The following is a 17,892-nucleotide window of genomic DNA, read 5'->3' as shown; positions in this document are numbered from 1 at the left end:
ATGGCGGCGCCGGCGCCGCTCTGGGTGCGGGACCCGCTGGGGCCGCGGGCGCGGCCGCTGCCGCCGCCCCCCGGGGGCCGCTCCGTGCTCTGCCTCCGCCGCCACCGCGCCCGGGAGCTGGTGAGTGCCGGGGCAGCGGGCGGCCGGGGGCGGCCCTGGGGCCCTCTGGCCTCGGGAGGCGCTGCGCGGCCGCCCGCGGCCTCTGCCCGCCGGGATCGCTGCGGCACCCGCGGCAGGGCGGGCGCGATGCCCACCTTGCGCACCTTGCTTTCGTTCCCGTCGCTTTGCTGAGCAGGCCGGTTTGCTGTCAGAGAGCCCTGTAGCCTCTTATATACGTTATATATATACATATATATATATACATATATATATATATACACATATATATATATATACATATATATATACACACACATATATATACGTATATATACATGTATCTATGTGTGTGTGTGTTTATATTTATATATATATGTATATATATGTATGTATATATCTATGTGTGTGTATATATACATATATACATACATAGATATATATGTATGTATATATATGTATGTATATATATATGTATGTATATATATATGTATGTATATATATATGTGTGTGTGTTTATATACATACATACATATACATACATATATACATATATACATACATATATACATATACATATATATATATATATATATATATATATATATATATATATATATATATATATGCGCACACATTGTGGTAGGTTGACCCTGGCAGGACTCCAGGGGCATCCCAAAGTCACTCTCTCCCTCCTCAGCTAGACAGGGGAGAGAAAATGTAACAGAATGGGTCAAAGGTCGAGATAAGGAACGAGGAGATCTCTCAGCAGTCACCATCACGGGCAAAACAGACTTGGCTTGGGGAAATGAACTTAATTTATTACCAGTCAAAATCAGGGTAGGATTATCAGAGGTAAAAGAAATCCTAAAAACACCTTCCCTCCTCCCCTCCCTCTTTCCCGGGCTCTATTTCCTTCCCACTAGTGGCACTGGAGGACAGGGAATGAAGGTTATGGTCAGATCATCACAGGTTGTTTCTGAATTTTTCCCATAGTACAGTTTTTCCCTGTTCATGTTTGCAAGCTGATGTACACTGTATTCAGTCCTTTGGTAACCAGGAATTAAAACAAGCACCATCAGACAGAAAAGCATCATGCTTTTCAGATTGTCTGATTTTTTTTTTTTTTTTTTTTTTTTTCCTCCTCTCTGGAAGGAAGAAAGCACATCTGATTAATTATTTTATTTGTCAGAATGTTTCATTTTCTCTGGCTCAATGATCTGACTCAATTTTGCTGCGTTTTTAGAATATTCCAGAAGAAAGCTTGTATGTGAAGTGTAATGGGCAACTGGCCAGCGACGAAGATGAGTTGCAGAGTGGAGTTGTTTATAGCCTGGAGCCAAGACTTTGTGGTGGAAAAGGAGGTTTGTTGTTTATTCTGCTTAGTGATTGGATTCTTAGGTTAAAAAGCTGCTGCTGTGCCATAGTCTGTACTGAGAGCAGGAGTCCTCAGATACTGGCAGATCTCTTGTTGTGTGTATGACTGACACAGAGTGTCTGAGCTAAAACCAAAGTGTGCAAAGCTGAGGATTGACCAGGGAGGCTGAAGTCCACTTGTTCCTCACATCACTTTTCAGCATATCTTTGTTAGTAGAAGTCTGTAGCATGAACCAAAGGGCCTTCAGAGTTGAAATTGTGTTGAAAAGATCCTGTCATCTTAGGCTGCCAAGTGTCATTTGGTGGTCACTTAGGACAAATATTTCAGGTAGAAATAGTCTGTGATTTGAATGTGCTATGTGACCTAATTGACTTTATAATCTCTCTTATTTTTAAAAAACCCATATAAATGCCAAGATCTCAGTAGCCAAAAAATTAAAGAATTCAACCTAAGCTGGATTCCTTATACTGACGAGATGTTTCTGTTTAGCTAATTCCTGATTACTTTTTTCCTCTGGAAGGGTTTGGGTCGATGCTGCGAGCCCTTGGTGCTCAGATTGAGAAGACAACAAACAGAGAGGCTTGTCGAGATCTCAGTGGAAGGAGGCTGCGGGATGTCAATCACGAGAAAGCGTAAGGCATCTTCTCAGAAGCTGAAATTGTAAAATAACTTGATCCTGTAGCTCACTGTTAACAAAAGAGACCAAATGACAGCCTGTTGTAGGAATGAAATGGTGTTTTGAGTACTAAAAAGAGCAGAAATGAAATCTTGAGTGCAGGTGGACTGGAAGCCAAGAGGGCTTTCATGACTGTAATTCTATTATTGCAGACATAGATGTGATTTTACTGCAGCCTGAGTCTGAGAGACTGTTTTGCACCTCTTGGATTCCTTGTGTGGAATTCTCACAGTTGTCTCTGAAGCTGCAAGACCGCAGTCTTGGGGGTGTGTGAACTTAACTGCTGTTTCTGGCTTTCGAAGTAAACCCTACTCTCCTCTCTGCAGCAGAGTCTCTGTTTCCTCGTTAATTCTGCTGGGTGCTGTTGTCATTTCCCATTGCCTCCCAGCCTAGCAGGCGGTGGGAGCGTGCTGCAGGCGAAGGCTGAGAGCGCTGATGTGTGCCTGTGTCCGTGCAGGATGGCCGAGTGGGTGAAGAAGCAGGCGGAGCGGGAGGCGGAGAAGGAGCAGCGGCGGCTGGAGAGGCTGCGGCGGAAGCTGGCGGAGCCGCGGCACACCTTCACCGACCCCGAGTACGAGCGGCAGTACCGCGAGATGGCCGAGCGCCAGGAGGAGTCCCTGCGCATCGGTACGGCAGCCTGGCCGCCTCTCCTCAGAGCCCACGGCGCGCCGAGGGCCTCTCTAGCCTCGCTCCAGCAGGAAAATTAAAAAAAAACAATTGGTTTATTTCGGCTGAATGAAATCTTAAATTTCAGCGTAAATTTCTTAAATTTAAATTTAAATCCCATTGAACATTGAACAAGCGATGCTTCACCTTACTTTGCTAGGTCACCTTGTAATAAGAGCCAGATTCTGTGAAGGTGCTTTTGCTAGTTGAGCTGTAAGAATTACACAGGAAAACTATAAAGGGGTTGTACATAAAAACTAGACATTGGATCCAACTGCAGAATACTTTGTTTCATTTCCTGGTTTCTTTGTTTATCCCTGTATTGTTCTCTTGCTGTCAGCTAGATAGTGAGACTTGAGTCTGAATGGGATGAAGAACCTGATAGTTCAGTTCAGGAATCCAATTTTAATTGACTCTGCCTTAGTAAATCCATGTAGGAAAGGTTTTGCTGCTACTCAGTTTATGTTAAGCTTTGAGTCTATATCACCAACAGTGATTCTTTCAATTAGTCTTTTAAATTGCAAATGAAGTGAAAAGATAAGTAGAATTTACAACAGACATTAATTGTGTCCTGATGAAGTTCGCTTTGAAATTTATTTTGAAGGCTTGCAGGTTATTGCCAGCAAAGCGGTGTCATCAGAAAGTGGCAAGAGTCGGAAGCGTCCAGGTGAACCTGGAAAGAGCGAAACAAAATCTGAAAAAAGAAAATGTCCTTGGTAAGAGTTATACCTTATTTTTATATTCCAGTCTTAAGACTTAAAAAGGATGAAAAGTTAGATACATACAAGTAAGCAGAGTCTAGTCTGAGATGTAGCCTGAAATAGAAATAAGACTGACCTGAGTAAATCAAAGAACTGAAAGTAAACATTTCTGCATTCCTATAATTCTGTTCCAGATGGAGGGGACAAACTTCATTTGCAAAAATAGAAAATTCCCCCCCCCCCCACCCCTTCTAAATTATTATATTTTACTACTTCCTATTGTCCTTTTCTTCATAAATTAATTATATTTACAATGAACTTAAAAAGACTATTCCCCCCCCCCTCCCCCTCCTGGCATCTTTCAGCTAATGGAAGAGAAGACAAAGATTCCAGTCATTTCTGTATTGGGAATGCTGTAATACCTGTTTTGGTCTCCTTTTCAATGTTGACAAATCTTCCATTAACTAAACTAACCTAAATAGCTGTTGGAGTAGCTCCTTATATCTCTCTGAAATGGGTTTTGTAAAGAGAAATATGACAATTATAAAAAATTATTTTAAAGAGAAAAGGTTTAAGATAGATGCATGTTAATCTGTAACATATTTCCTGTGCCAGGCCAGGATTGGATGAGGCCACAGGCTCGGGCTGTGAGGATGACAATAAGGATGACTCCCCTTGTACATCTGACAGAAGTTGTCCATCAGGCAGCAGTGCTAATGGAAGTGTTGGAAATTCTGATGAGTGTTCAAGCAGCTCTGTGGCTTCTGCAGAGGACAGTCCATCTACCAGTGCAAGTGAGAAACCACTGGAGCAGCCAGAAGGTCCTGGAAGAGATCTGCAAGGAGAGGTGTGCACAGGTGGGCAGGCCGAGGAAAAGAGCAAAATGACAGAGGCCCCAAAGGAAGACATCCAAGGAAAGAATGGAGTGACTCAAGCTCAGAAAGAAGAGCAAGAAAATGTTCCTGCTAAAGCACAGGAAACAAACCAGTCACAGAGCACAGTAAGTATGGAGCAGTTTAAAATGTGATGCGTCTTCAGCTGCTTTTAGAGCTGAAGAAGCAAACAAGCTCCAGCAATGTAGCTTTTCCCACAGGATTGATGAAACCCCAACTGATACTTAGCAGCAAAAGGTGCCAATACTTCTGCTTTATAGGTCCTTGCATATACTGTTAAAGGTTTTTGGGAGTAATGAATCTGGGCTTACTCTAGTAATAAACCAAAGTGTAGCTCTTTTTCTCAGGGAGTTACTGGGATCTTCTGCTTTTTTTCACCTTGGGTGGAAAGTCTGCCACTGGCAACAACGGAACTCTGACGTGTGAAAGTTCATTACAGTTCAGTGGGGAAAAGACCAAGGATGTAATTGATCAATTAGAACTTTGTCATCTACTGTACTATTAGAGCTGGCAAGTTTTAAACAGGATGTTTACCATTCTTCACTGTTTACCTTCTGCTCAGTATTTGCAAGACTTTTCTATTTCTAGAACAGGAAACTCCACCAATGCTGTGGCAGATTGTTATTGCAGGTGGAAATATTTTTATAGTAGTCCTTGATGAATACTTCTTTTTTAGAAGTAGGGTGAGAATAATGAGGCAAGCAGTTGGATTTTTGTACACTTAGCAGGACAAAGGTTCTGGTTCTGCTGGCAAGAATTGTTTTTGCCAAGTGCCTATGGGGAGTTCTCTCATTCCCACTGCTGTTATTCCTTGCTCTGAAGTCTCTTAGGTACAGACTATAAGACCAGTATGTGCATTTAAATATTGAACAAAATGGGCTTAGATTTGGTGTCCATTATAGTGTGTTAGTAAATTCCAGCGTTTGAATTAACCCCTCTATTCCATGGGTTTTTGTAGACAAGGCCCTGGATTGGACTAGACTATCTGTAGGGGTCCTTTCTACCTTCAGTCAATTTGCCAATGTATCAATTTCCTTTGAAGATGAAATTTTAATCCATATTTTCTTTTAGTGGCAGGATGAGATGTGAACTTCACAACTTGTTTTTTGGGGTTAATCTTAGTAAAAAGAGATGCTTTAAAATCAATTTATTTAACTACAGCATAACTGCATTAGAAATAACTTTTATCCTCCTTTCTGCTCCTGCTGGAGGTATACTGGTTATATTCTGCATCAAGCTAAAATGGGGCTGTCAGCTTTGCTATGCCTCTGGAAGCCAAGGTTAAGCTACTGAATTGCTGGGCAAGATGGTAAACTGATGTTTTTCATTCAGTTTTTTTGGGAGTATTGAACTTCCCTGGGATAATCATAGAATCTTCTGAGGTCTAAGGGATCCACAAGAGTCCAAGTCCAGCTCCTCGCCCTGCACCGGAATCACACTGTGCCTGAGAGCATTGTCCAAGTGCTTCTTGAACGTCTGTTTTTCTTGAATGTTTTTCTCAAATGTTTTTCTCTTTTCAGGAGGTAGAACCAATAGACCTGCTGGCATTCAACTCTGCTGCTGAACTGGAAGCCCTGGGTTTAGAGAAGCTGAAGATGGGATTGATGTCTTTGGGACTGAAATGTGGAGGCACTTTGAAGGAAAGAGCAGCAAGGCTTTTTTCAGTGAGAGGTCTGTCTAGAGACCAGATTAAGCCATCCCTATTTGCAAAGCCCCCTAAGGGGAAAACCTCTGGTTAGATTTGGGAATATTTACCTTTTTTGCATGTGTATTTGATGTCATTAAATAAAAGCTCTTGGTATCCTTTCAACTGAGTATCCCCAGCTTCTGAACTCACATCGACTAGCTTTGTTAGCATCCCAAGGAGTTATGGAAAAGATGGACAGGTGGGAAGGATATCATTATAGACAGAGTGCTTGGGGATCTGTTCCACAGTGTATTGGAGGGAGAAGATTAGCACTGGGGCTCTGCAAATTACATCTCATGGAGGTTGTGACAGGACAAATGGACTCTGTATGGAAGGAAATGGGTGTGTTTACTGAATGTTTCATTAGGAAACTGGGATGCAGGGTGCCTGGGAGGTCACCTTAGCTTGTTGAAGATTTGCTGGTGTAAATCTGTTGGGTGGGGATGTTAGATCTGGCAGTCCCTGTCTGAGTGGCAAACCCTTGATGTTACCAGCTCTCTAAAAGGCAGTGACAGTGTGTGGGACAAGAGAGCCTTCAGCTCTTTGAGCACACTCAAGCTCCTCTCCAGTATGGGGAGTATGGGACAAAAGTGAACTGACCATGTTAGTGGTGTGTTCTGGCAACAACTCCTACCCAAGTTAATTCCCCTCACTGCAGTTGCTCTCATTTCAGTTGTACTGGTGCAGCCACTTGCAAGCCTACCCTGTGTAGGGTAGACTACTTTACTTGCCTTTAGTATTGTGGGTTCCTTGTTAAACCAAATCAGTTCCCTGAAGTGGCTCTAACAAATCTATGCCAGCACAACAGAAGCAGGATTACATTAAAATACTGGTTGGTGAAGAAGGACTGGGATATTTTAAACCACCAGTAGCACCAAACACTATTGACCAGCTGCATCTTCAGTAGTGCCAGAATTAAAAGAAATGCCCTACATCCATCTTAGAGGGCAACACCTGTACCTTGAACCAGCGCCACATTTGGCAAGTTTATTTGGGAGTTGTTTATCTCCTGCTTAGTTAAAAAAGAACAAGCACTTGCTCTAGGATCTTCCCACATTGAGGATTAGCCTAGAGCATTATTGTGTCTGGAGAGCCAGAGGGGTGCTCACTGGCAATTCAGGACTTTCACATGCTTGAAGGGTATCCTTTTGAAAACAGCTGGGTAACAATAGGACTCGGACTGATCCTTCAATGCGAGAGGAGCAAGTAGGTGAAGTGCTTGAAGCTTTTTAAGAATTTGGACAAAAATCAGAACCAGAAAAGTCAACAACTGGGAAAAAAATACATATAAACTAAATGGGCTATTTCTGTAGGAGAGAATGGCATCAAAACAGAGGTGATCTTTCTAGTCCAGGGCCAGAGGATAATGCAGTTTGCAGCCTGTGTCTGTCTTTTTGTGACTATTTATGTAGCTTTAGATTTGAAAGATGCTTCTGTTTGTAAATGCACCAAAACTGTAAGTATCTTCCCAGAGAAAAGGTTCGTTCTACAGAATCACTTCCCCAAAAAGCAAGTGGTGTGACTTACAGAAGTCACACTTCTGAAGTGTCATTTTAAATGCATTTATTTCAAACACCTAAGTACTGCCTCGTGTTTCACTGGCATTTTGGAGTTACTGACTGAAAAAAGTAATGGGTGAAAACACTGGCACAAGACTGAAGGAGGGCTTTTCCTCTCTTCATACGGACCCATTTCTTCCCTGGAAAGAAAGATGAGCACATCTAACACACAAAACAGCAGGGAACAGGACAGGTCATAGAGGGAAGGAACTGCTGGAGGTTTAGAAATATCACCACCAGCAGACACAACAGCAGCTGCCAATCTTCAACCAAAAGGCTCCGTTCCATTGTCCTCACCTGCACGGTGCTAATGAACAAGTTCCTCAAAGGCACTCACTGATGTGAACACGCCTTTTGCTGGAGCGTGCTGGAATTGCTTCCATTGGTTTGGCGGGTGCTGCAGCTTCTGCTCTGGCTGCTGTAGGTGGCACTGGACTGACGCGGAGGATGGCTCCGCTTCCAGCAGCGCTGGCAAAGCCTCGTCCCTCCGCGCAGGGCACCTGACCCGAGTCCCGCGGGTGCTGCTGCGGAGCAGGGACATCGGGTCACCTTTACACCATCCTGCCTGTTCCTGAAACAGTCACAATCAATCCCTCTGATCCCCCCTGCAAGTCGTTCTTATCCCACATTTTGCTTTTTGGGGAATGTTGGCATTTGAAAGGTTGGTTTGTAGTCATGCCTGTTCCCAGGAAGGTGCTATTTTTAAATCCTAAAGCTTTCTCCAAGATATCTATTTGGAAATGGTAATGCCTGCACCCCTGTTAGCACTGCCACCTCAGCTGGCTTGAGTTTGGTTATAGCGGAGCAATTAGGGTGGCTTTGCAGATTAACATGCCTAATGACACCTGAAAGGGAGGGAGGTGACAACTCTGACCTCACCCAGCAGTAGAGGAGGGGCTGGACAGGCACCACTGCTTTCCAGCTCTGTTGGAGGCTGGCCTAATCCAGGGTAGTTAGTCCGGGTTTAGAGCCAGCAGCTGTGTATGCTTGGAAAATGTCCCAGTGGCCTGAATGCAGGCAGGAGCTGCCTGTCCTGCTTCTCCCCACTGCCTTCACTGGGTGCCTCTAACCTGGCACAAGGAATCAGGAATTTGCACAAAACTTGCGGGGCAGAAAGGAGCAAGGAGCTCTTGAAAGACCTGTCTGGGCTGTATGGAAAGGAGTGTTTATAAGGAGCCATCCAGCTTGTGAAACGTGTGCTGGAAACATTACACACTTCAGTGGAAACACAAACTGGCTGCCCAGGGAGGTGATTCAATCACCATCCCTGGAGGTTCCTCTGGGCCATGGTGGGCTTTGGCAGTGCTGGGTTAGTGGCTGGACTCAATGATCCTGATGGCTTTTTCCAACCTAAACAATTCTCTGAGGTCTGGTGGTTATAGATGGCACCTTATGGCCAGTGTGATGCTGTACCCAGCACCCAGTAACTACCTGGCACCTCCCAAGGGTGACAGGGCTACTGATCACTGGGCTGGAAGTAGGCAATCACCTGGGAAGTAACGATTATGAACTGATTGCATTCATTTTCAGCAAACAGAGAACAGACCTTCAAAGGGGATGCAGGCATCCCAGGCTTCCAGAGGCAGATTTTTCCTAACTAGAATCAGAAGGAAAAATGTAAACAGAAAACCCATAAATAAACTTTAGGATAAGCTTTAAAACAAAATTAATAAATAGTTTGGAAAAAGACCCCAAACAAACAAAAAAACCCACGCTGATTTAACAATTATCAAAAATAAGATACTGAGGGCTGTGGATTGTTTACACAAATTTCCAGTGCCTAGCATCTCCAGATAACCTATTATCTCCTGCCATGGTTAAAAAGTACTTATTGGTCATTCTGCACCTGCTGGTTTTACCACAGGAAACCAAGGCACCCCAGCAGCTCTGGAGTGCCCGAGCATGTCCAGAGCACAGGCCAGAGGCAGCAGTCATGATGAGCTCTTTATTCTGTTTTATACTGAAATGTGCTGATGTTGTTCACACTGCTCTCCTACACCTGCTCCATGAGTGGACAGAGGAGCCCAAATCCTCTAAACCACCAAAATCCTGCAGGATCTCTCTCATACTCCCTGCCACTCCCATCACCTCTGCACTCCTGTTTGCCCTCGGTTCCCCTTTCCCAGACTCCAGCTGTTGCCAGCCAAAGCCAGAGGGGCTCCCTGATTATCACCTTTGCTGGGATGTGGATTGGGCATCCGACTTTCTGACTTTCCGATTACACAAGCAATTAGAAGGCTGCCCTGAAAGGCAAAGTGTCAGACACCCTTAGTAGGAGTCTGTGAAGTGCAAAAGAGAAAAAACAAGAGAGGGAGAGGAAATAAGGCCTCACCAGTTAGGAAAAGCTGCAACTTTTCACAGATTTTGAAAGAAAATGGGAAAGCAGTCTTAGTTTAAATGAAATCATGGAAAGATCACACATGGAAAGGTAATGTAGTCCAGTTAGCAGCAGCATTTAATGTGGTTTGAAACTTTTGTTCTCTCTCCTAGAATGGAGATAATGGGTAGAGATAATGGAGAGAGAAAGTGCTGCTGGCATGGCCCAGCCTCTCTTAAGGAAAGCTTTCCTGAGACTGATAGGACCACCTCCAGATCCCATGTCCAACTTCATTAACCACTGCAGGCCCTTAAAGGTCACCCTGTGAGCACTGCCATGAGGGCCAGCCAGAGCTGGCACTCATGATAAGCTCATGCTTCTGATAAGATTTAGCTGCCACACGAACATTCCCACAAGAACCTAACCTGGAGTGTGGGACTAACAGGGCTCTTGAAGTCCTCCATGTGAAGAGCAGACACCTCCTGCTCTTTGAGCAGCACCTGAATGCTCTGTGCTTCCAGTAGTGCAGGAGGATGCCTGACAGTTTAATGCTGGCTTTGCCTTAAACAACCTTTTCATTTTTTAAAATAATTGCTGACTATATGGGGTTCATTACACCCCTGCACTGCTCTTCCTTTTTATTGAATTACAGCACAACATCAATGACAATGCTGAAGCACGCTGCTGCCAGGTATGTGAGATGTTCTGCCTTTCCTCAGAGACTGTGGTGCTGCTCAGATGGAAAGGAGAACATGACAGCTTGGCAGCCTTTGTGTGCATTACAAGTTGTACCCATGCAAGTAGCACACAGAAGGTGTCACAGCAAATGCAGCCTGTATTGAAGATGACAGGCTGGGAGACAATTACCTGCAGCACGAGCTGATGTCTGAAAAAGCCCCAGGTGTGGCAGTATTTCATCCACAGCCTTCTGCCCAGGAGTTTGCAGTCTAGAAGTCTCTGGAGCCTTCTCTACAGCCCAGCCTCCAAGTCTGCAACATTTTTATTACAAAGCCAGGTGGAGTTCAGAGGAGTAGTGTCCTGTCTCCACAAAAGTGGGGAGGTTCAATCCAAATGTAAGTTCACAACCAGCCCCTGCAGAGATGCTGTAACATCTGTGCAGCTGCCCTAGCGATAATTCCAAGTGTCCATGCAGGCAGCAGGGCAGGCACGGCTCTATCGCTCACAGATTTGCACCCTGCAGTACCTGCAGTTCTCCCCACAGTAACACCAGGTCTCCTCGGCCACAGCCTCCCCCTCCCCGCCCTCCAGGTGTCACACACATACTCACAGACCCACCGCTCCCTTCTGTGTACCTCCTGTCCGCAGGACACCCCAGCAAAGGCAGCCAGACACAAAGCAAGGGGCGCAAGGGGCCCCGGACGCAGCACAGGACCCTGGTGGAGGGAGGAGCCTCTCCCACCCCGCGGCTCCTGTGATGCTCTGCTCCCCATTTCCCTCAACAGCCTGCCCCAAATTGCACTGCACAGGATTTCACCTGGGATGGAGGATGAATGATGCCTGAAGTCCAAGTGCTGGAGGTTGGAGGGGAGCCAGGGTTAATGCTATTCATTCTCAGGCAGCAACCAGCTCACTTTCTTCCCCAAGCTCGGTGTGTGGCTGGATCATCGGCTTTGTTCCTCGTGGTGACAGCTGAGCTCCTGGCCTTCAGGCTGTGCCCTGCCCCGAGCTGGCTGGAGAGGACCTGGGGCTGAATGCCAATGGCATTAAGGTAGATACTACACAGTCACGAGAAGGGAATGCCAGAGATCAAGCCGGCTCATCCAGGCCTGACTCCAGCGACCCAGAGTGCTGCAGCCCAGCGCTGGTGAATGGTGAGTCTGTGTTTTTGCTTTTTTCCTCCCCTTAAAGCTCTTTTGCCACAGATGTTTACACAAGTCAGAGGTGCCAGCCTACCCATGAGGTGGTGGCAGAGATGCTTGGGTAACCTCAGACCTGGGGTCCTGCAGAACAGTAGGAACAGTCACGTCTTCCTGGTGGATAACATGTAGCCATTGCAGAGTCAAACAGGTCTCTTTTCCCCTCATCCATGGTCACCCTGTCTAGGCAGACAAACACATTTCAGAGTCCTTGCACCAGCAGCAGGTTCAACCAGAGCCTCAGGGACCACATCTCACCATCCAACAGGGATGGTCAGCAGCAAATGCTTCATCCCCAGAGCCACTGCCACTGTCACAGTGGGTTATGAACTGAGGAGTCTGACATGAAGGTGGAAATCATTAGCATGGGTAACACCATGGCCAGCAGCTCAGCACAGTTCTCAGAGGGATTAAACCACATGATCATTGCGTTTCTCCAGGGTATGTGTTGGTCAGAGGTCAGGAAGAGTCAGGGTTAAAATGCTTCACCTGGGCAGGAAGGGGATGGGAGGAAGCTCATCCCTTCCTACAGTTCCAGCTGACCCCTGCAGGTTCTGTCACCGCTTCGGCTCACGAGGAGAGTGTCACCTCCTGCTGGCAGGTAAGATTCTAGGTTTTCTCTTTAAGAAAGTGTTGGTTTAAACTCCACAGTAGCTCAGGATGAAGCGCTGGCAGTGTAGGCTCTGCTCTGCCTGCTGATTCAGCCCAGACCCTTGGGGGAGCAAATAAGCTCACACAGGTAGCTGAGAAAAGCTGCTGCTGCATGTATGTTTATAGGAGCTGGGCACTGGATATTCACAGAAGCATGACAGACCTTTTCCCCACCACTTTTAGATCTAAGAATAAATACAAGGAAACACATGACTACTTCAATACGTTTATTTTTTTCCTTGATTTTGAAAGCACACACGACTTGAAAAATATGCCTAAATTGAAATAACTGTATTACAGAATCAGAAAAACAAACTGTTATTCACACAAGGAAACCTAAGTCCTAATGTTCCTGTTGATTCCAGGACTCTAAATTCTGCCTAAAACTGTGTTAAGCCGATGGTTTAGGGGCCAAAAATATAAGCCTTTGCATTTCAGATAGTATTTTATGTACATGTAGATATGTATATGTACATACAATACATATGCACATAAATATGCTCCTTTGAGCTCTAGGAAATATTTTATGTATGTATATATACGTAAGTAATCAATATGTAGCTATCCAGTATGTAGACAGTACACACATTTATTCATACACTCTGTACATGTGTGCATGTGTGTCTGTACAGTTTATATCACAGTTTATATCATGTAAGTGCTTCTGCTCTCCAGCTCACCATAAACACGGCTTGGGCAGACAAGGACCAAACACAGCAGCCTAAGAATGAAAGGCTGAGCCCACAAATTTGTTCTTCACCTGGTCATAGGCAATCTTCTTTTGCCTGGAGCAGTTTGCAGTACTCCAGGTTGGGGGATGAAATAAATACAGTGAAATTCAGCTGGCATCAAGGAGGTCCCAAGAAGCACTAGGCTTCTAAGGTACCCCTCACAAATGTGAAAAGAACACTCCTCTGAGCCCATCTACACGGACAGTGCCCCCAAGTGCGCTCTCTCTGCAGGGCAGCAGGGCCCCAGGGCTGCTGGCCCTTGCAGGCAGGAACCCCCCAGGACCTTCATCCCTGGCCCCGGGGCTGGGGGCCGGGGTGGCTCTTGGCAGGGCTGCAGGGAATGGATGACACCCCAGGCCACCCACTCGTCACACCAGCGCCTCGCCGTCCGTGACGCAGCTGCACCTCTCCACGATCATGTTGGGGAACTCGGCCGCCTCAATCTCGGTGTGGTTGCCCCTCTTGACGAGGTAGATGATGGGCAGCGCGGAGCTGCCCGCCACGGCGCAGGAGCGCTGCCCGGAGCCGAGGCGGCGCAGGGCGCGGGGCGGCTGCAGGCAGCTCCCGGAGCAGCGGTACGCCTGGAACCCCGCCGGCTCCAGGATCCAGTGCTGCGCCCACGGCAGCTCGCGGAAGCTGATGTAGTGCTTCTGCCGGCAGCAGGTGGATTTCCCCATCGCCGCCTCCTCCCTGCAGTCCCCAGGGCTCCTGGACACCAAGGGAGAAACAGGAATGGGTGCTATAACTGGAAACTGGGAAGTGGGAGGAATCATCCCTGCTGCTAATAGCACAGGTGGGCTCCGAGACATGACACCTGGGCCCTGCTCAGGGTTTGTTTGAGTATTCAGACAACAGGTATGGGAAGAGGAGAGGTGAGATTCAGCAGTAGCTTTCTAACTACTCCATTCACAGCTGGTAAATGCTGGTGAGGGTAAGAGCTGCCCACCCTGGGTTTGTCCCCCCAATAATTCAGGGACAAAATCACACCAGAGACAGTACAGATTTAGGTTTCATACATACCCATAGTCATCCAAGTCGAGGGTGTAAAGCACCAGCTCAGGCTTGCCTAGGGTTTTATCCCTGGGGTCCTGCGAGGTGAAGCGCACGGCTTTGGCCATTTCCGAGGCATAACTGCCCAGCCTTTCCCCTTCGATCCACACCTCCAGGAACATCGGCTCCCGCCTCTTGTTTCGCAGCCAGTAATGCACGGCCTGGGTCACATCAAAGCTCTTCCAGCCCGACTCACGAATAGGAACCAGCCTGCATGACAAGGGCTTGGCATTAGAAAAGCCCATCAGATAAATCCCAGGCTTGCAGCGCTGTTATTGCAGCAGAATAATTTGCTTCCTGTAGATTGTCATATGCCTTAATTACATGATCATTTTTGCTCTGGGCAAGCACCCACAGCTAATTGCCTCCTCACAAAGAAGCATGCAGATCTAACAGACACTGAAGGGCCAGATAAAACCTTCTCTACATGCTCATACAAAAAATTAGGTGGTGCAGGATCACGTGCAGCCTTAGTGTTGGTGATGACAACTTGGTAAACACCAGGCTCCCACCTGCTCCTGTCTGAGCTGCATTAGGGCCCTAAGTTTCTAGTCTAGTCTAGTTCAGCATTCAAGAGTTGCAAAACTTCCACAGAGCTCACCATTACAGAATCAGATGCTTTTTGCATAATTTACTTGTCTTAATCACCTAATGAAATGGCCAATGGAAAGAATACCAGCAGCCAGTAACCCACTTGAACTAGTTTCAGAGAATTGGACCAGGAGGGGCATTTTAGAGAGGAAGATATAGCAGTACATGGCAAAATTGCATATATTATTTCAAAGAATCCTCATATATTGGCATCTCAGCATAATAAAAGCTCATTCTGGGTTTATAGGCTATATAACGAGGTTGTACAGATGTAAACCCCATCAGACTGAGCTGAGGCACAACCACATGATGTGCAAATGCATCCTAGAGGACCTAAACTCTGGAACTCCAGCAGAAACCCCTTTCTTACCTGGAATCTATCAGGGAGGTCCTGTTGGTACCATCGTGTTGCTGCTGCACCCAGTACACGCTGACTCTGGCATTGGAGACAGGCCTGTGAGACTGCTTAGCAGGCAGGTTTGTTCTATCCAGAGGCTTTTTGAAGAGTTTCAGTTCAGCCATTGTGACTTCGCTGTTTTTAGGTATTCTGCCCTCCATGTCAAACATCAGCTTCTGGCGTGTGGTTGTGTCAGAGTAGAGGACTTCCCCTGTCATACCTGTGCAGTTGGGGACAAAAAGGATGGCCTGTCACTGCCACCCTGCTGAGAAAAGCTACCACATTTCATGCACAATTATCATCACAACACACTCCTTCCCTGCTCCCAATGGAGTCCTTGTGGCAGAGTGACTAAACACACCTTTTCTAATGCATACTTGAATCAATGTCTTGCAAATGCCCTGATTATTCTCCTATGTCTGAGCCTCTGTAGCCTTTAGGAAGAACAAATCTCTGCCATAACATGACCCCAAATTGAGCAGACCTCAAAAGGTGTGCACCTCTGCGCCAGTGCTGGGCATGAAAGCAGGAAACTGCACCACTTGGAATGAAAAAGTATTTTCATTTGCTGCCCAGGGTGCTGTGTATGTCCTTTGAATGCACAATAAGCTCTAAGTGCCCTTGTACAGCCACTATTGTATCTGTATGGCTATTTGCCTCCTTGGTAAATTTCCAAAACAACAAGCCTAAACAAAAAAGAGATGAGCCAAAGTGAAACATCCTCCAAAGGGTGTGATTCCTATTAGAGGGCTTGCTGTAGATTTCATCCAAAACCTACCTGCACGTTTTTATTTCCCCCCCCCCCCCCCCACGCCCCCACCTGCCCAGAGTGTTCCCAGGGTACCAAGGCATCTATCAAGCTCCAGCAGCATCTTGTCCTTTGGAAGGGCTGCGGGACTCCCTCTCCAGGTGCAAAGGGTGCTTGTTAATCTTTAGGATGCTGTTGCAAGCACCTCCCATGCCTAGCTGAGCTCTGGAGCCAAACCCGACCCTCATTCCCCTTTCCCCTCGGGGCTTTGCCTCTGTCCATCCTGCGGCCGGGCGGGAGAGTCCCGGCAGATGCCGCTGGCGGCAGCAGGATGCTCGGGATGCTCCGAGCAGCAGAAACGTTACCTGTGTGTCCCGGGATCCCCCTGAGGATGCCAGCCAGGCTCGGCAGAGCTCGGCGCTTCACCCTCTGGCGCTTCAGCATGGACATGTACTTGTTCTTGACGTGGTCTGGGATAACCAGGTCCACCAAGTCTCTCGTATGAAGTTTAGGGACCTCGGACAGCCCCAGCTGCTTCAGCACCACCTCCTTGAACCGTTCCTGAGTAAACGCTTGGGCCGTGAGGATGAAGCAGAGCACGCAGAGCATCCAGGCACACCTCAGGTCCATCCTCCTCCGGCAGAGAAACAGTTTCCTGCCCGACGGAGATGAAGGGGGGATCTCCCTGGGGCTGCTCTCGGCAGAGATGTGCTGGCAAGCTGCCCGAGCTGGATGGAGGTCCCCTGTGCTGGGGTTTTATAGCCAGCTTCGTCCCACTGGCACAACAAATTTCACAAGTGGGGACGAAGCAAAGGACTTAAAAGGATCACTCCCCTGTTGGTAGAGACATGCCAGTTTAACACCTTCATCCACTGCAAAGTTAATACAAGAAGATTTAGGGGGGTCCTAGATTCCACCACGGGGAAGAAATTTCCTTTTTTATTTTTTAATTCCCTGTAAATATTTGCCCAGAAGCCCCCTGAGCAATCAGTGTCCCCTGTTCAGCCTTGCTAGGGGAGGAAGCACAACTGCAGAATACATTGCTTTATGTACTACACCATACGATTCCTAAAGACAGCATCAATCTTTACTGCAGAGAATTTGCCAATAACAATCAGGAGAAGCTTTAGCTTCAGCTGGAAGTGCATTTTTTTGGCAAGCATTGAAAAATCATTTAAATCTTTTGAGGGGGGTGTTAGGTTCCACTTTGATCTCTGAATATTTGTATCAAGTGTATGAATCAGGGCAGTGAGTCACAGCAGTTGAATGATTTATGGGCTTTTACTCTGCTTCTGAATCACAGAAGGTGGAAGATGTACGGGTGTGACATTTTAGAAAAACGTCCCATCACTCTTTATGGATTCCTGTGGGTTTCATAATACTCATGCTTAGAAGAAGAGGGCTTTATGTAAAGGCAGATCACTTTCCAGTGAACATGAGAAACCACTGCACTATTCCCCAGAATGGATGAAGAATATCAGAATTTTGAATGCCGTTAACATTAGCCACAATAGAGCACTGGCTCTGGAGAGTGAAGCTGATCTGAAGGCTGGGGTGAGGAGGCTGGATGTTTACCTTGGAACATTTAAACTGGAAACTTACACCCTTTTCTTCCCTGGCCTTTGCTGGTATAAGATGTGGAAATCTATTTTTGGCACCAATCCTAGGAGAACTGAATTGAAGAAATAAAATGTGATTGATAAAAGCATGAAGGAGCATGGCACCTGGGGCAGAGTCTCCCTCTCCAGTAGCCACATACCTGAGCCTACATACAAATGTCTCAGCATCAAAGGCCTTTGGATTTTATATACCTCTCTAAATTACTTAAAATTGGTCCAGTTTCACCCAATGCCCAGGCTGAATGGTGTGCCCTG

The 17,892-nt window shown here is 46.6% G+C and overlaps 2 protein-coding genes across 2 annotated transcripts; one reads left to right on the top strand and one right to left on the bottom strand.

Moving 5' to 3' along the window:
* Positions 1-6,220, top strand: SDE2 (spliceosome associated SDE2). Its single transcript, XM_021543320.2, has 7 exons — positions 1-120; positions 1,343-1,460; positions 1,995-2,106; positions 2,608-2,777; positions 3,421-3,532; positions 4,133-4,517; positions 5,931-6,220. The coding sequence occupies exons 1-7, from the start codon at positions 1-3 to the stop codon at positions 6,147-6,149; spliced, it is 1,236 nt and encodes a 411-aa protein (XP_021398995.2). The 3' UTR covers positions 6,150-6,220.
* A 7,380-nt stretch (positions 6,221-13,600) lies between these two features.
* On the bottom strand, positions 13,601-16,675 carry LOC110477510 (left-right determination factor 2). The gene is made up of 4 exons (XM_021543319.3): positions 16,384-16,675; positions 15,244-15,481; positions 14,253-14,492; positions 13,601-13,940 (listed from the first exon to the last, which is right to left on the bottom strand). The coding sequence occupies exons 1-4, from the start codon at positions 16,646-16,648 to the stop codon at positions 13,601-13,603; spliced, it is 1,083 nt and encodes a 360-aa protein (XP_021398994.2). The 5' UTR covers positions 16,649-16,675.
* Between the last annotated feature and the right edge of the window lie 1,217 nt (positions 16,676-17,892).

The sequence above is a fragment of the Lonchura striata genome, chromosome 3 (genome assembly GCF_046129695.1).
Source record: "Lonchura striata isolate bLonStr1 chromosome 3, bLonStr1.mat, whole genome shotgun sequence".
Taxonomy (NCBI): Eukaryota; Metazoa; Chordata; class Aves; order Passeriformes; family Estrildidae; genus Lonchura; species Lonchura striata.
Note: the sequence above shows the minus strand (reverse complement) of the source record. Positions and strands in the feature narration are given on the sequence as shown.

Excerpts from the sequence above, each read along its gene's own strand:
- SDE2 (XM_021543320.2), top strand. The coding sequence starts at position 1 with ATGGCGGCGCCGGCGCCGCTCTGGGTGCGGGACCCGCTGGGGCCGCGG. Across the intron at positions 3,533-4,132 it reads GAAAAAAGAAAATGTCCTTG|GCCAGGATTGGATGAGGCCA; the intron begins GTAAGAGTTATA and ends TTCCTGTGCCAG. Across the intron at positions 4,518-5,930 it reads CAAACCAGTCACAGAGCACA|GAGGTAGAACCAATAGACCT; the intron begins GTAAGTATGGAG and ends TTCTCTTTTCAG.
- LOC110477510 (XM_021543319.3), bottom strand. The coding sequence starts at position 16,648 with ATGGACCTGAGGTGTGCCTGGATGCTCTGCGTGCTCTGCTTCATCCTC. Across the intron at positions 14,493-15,243 it reads ACCTCCCTGATAGATTCCAG|GCTGGTTCCTATTCGTGAGT; the intron begins GTAAGAAAGGGG and ends CTTGTCATGCAG. Across the intron at positions 13,941-14,252 it reads CTCGACTTGGATGACTATGG|GAGCCCTGGGGACTGCAGGG; the intron begins GTATGTATGAAA and ends CTTGGTGTCCAG.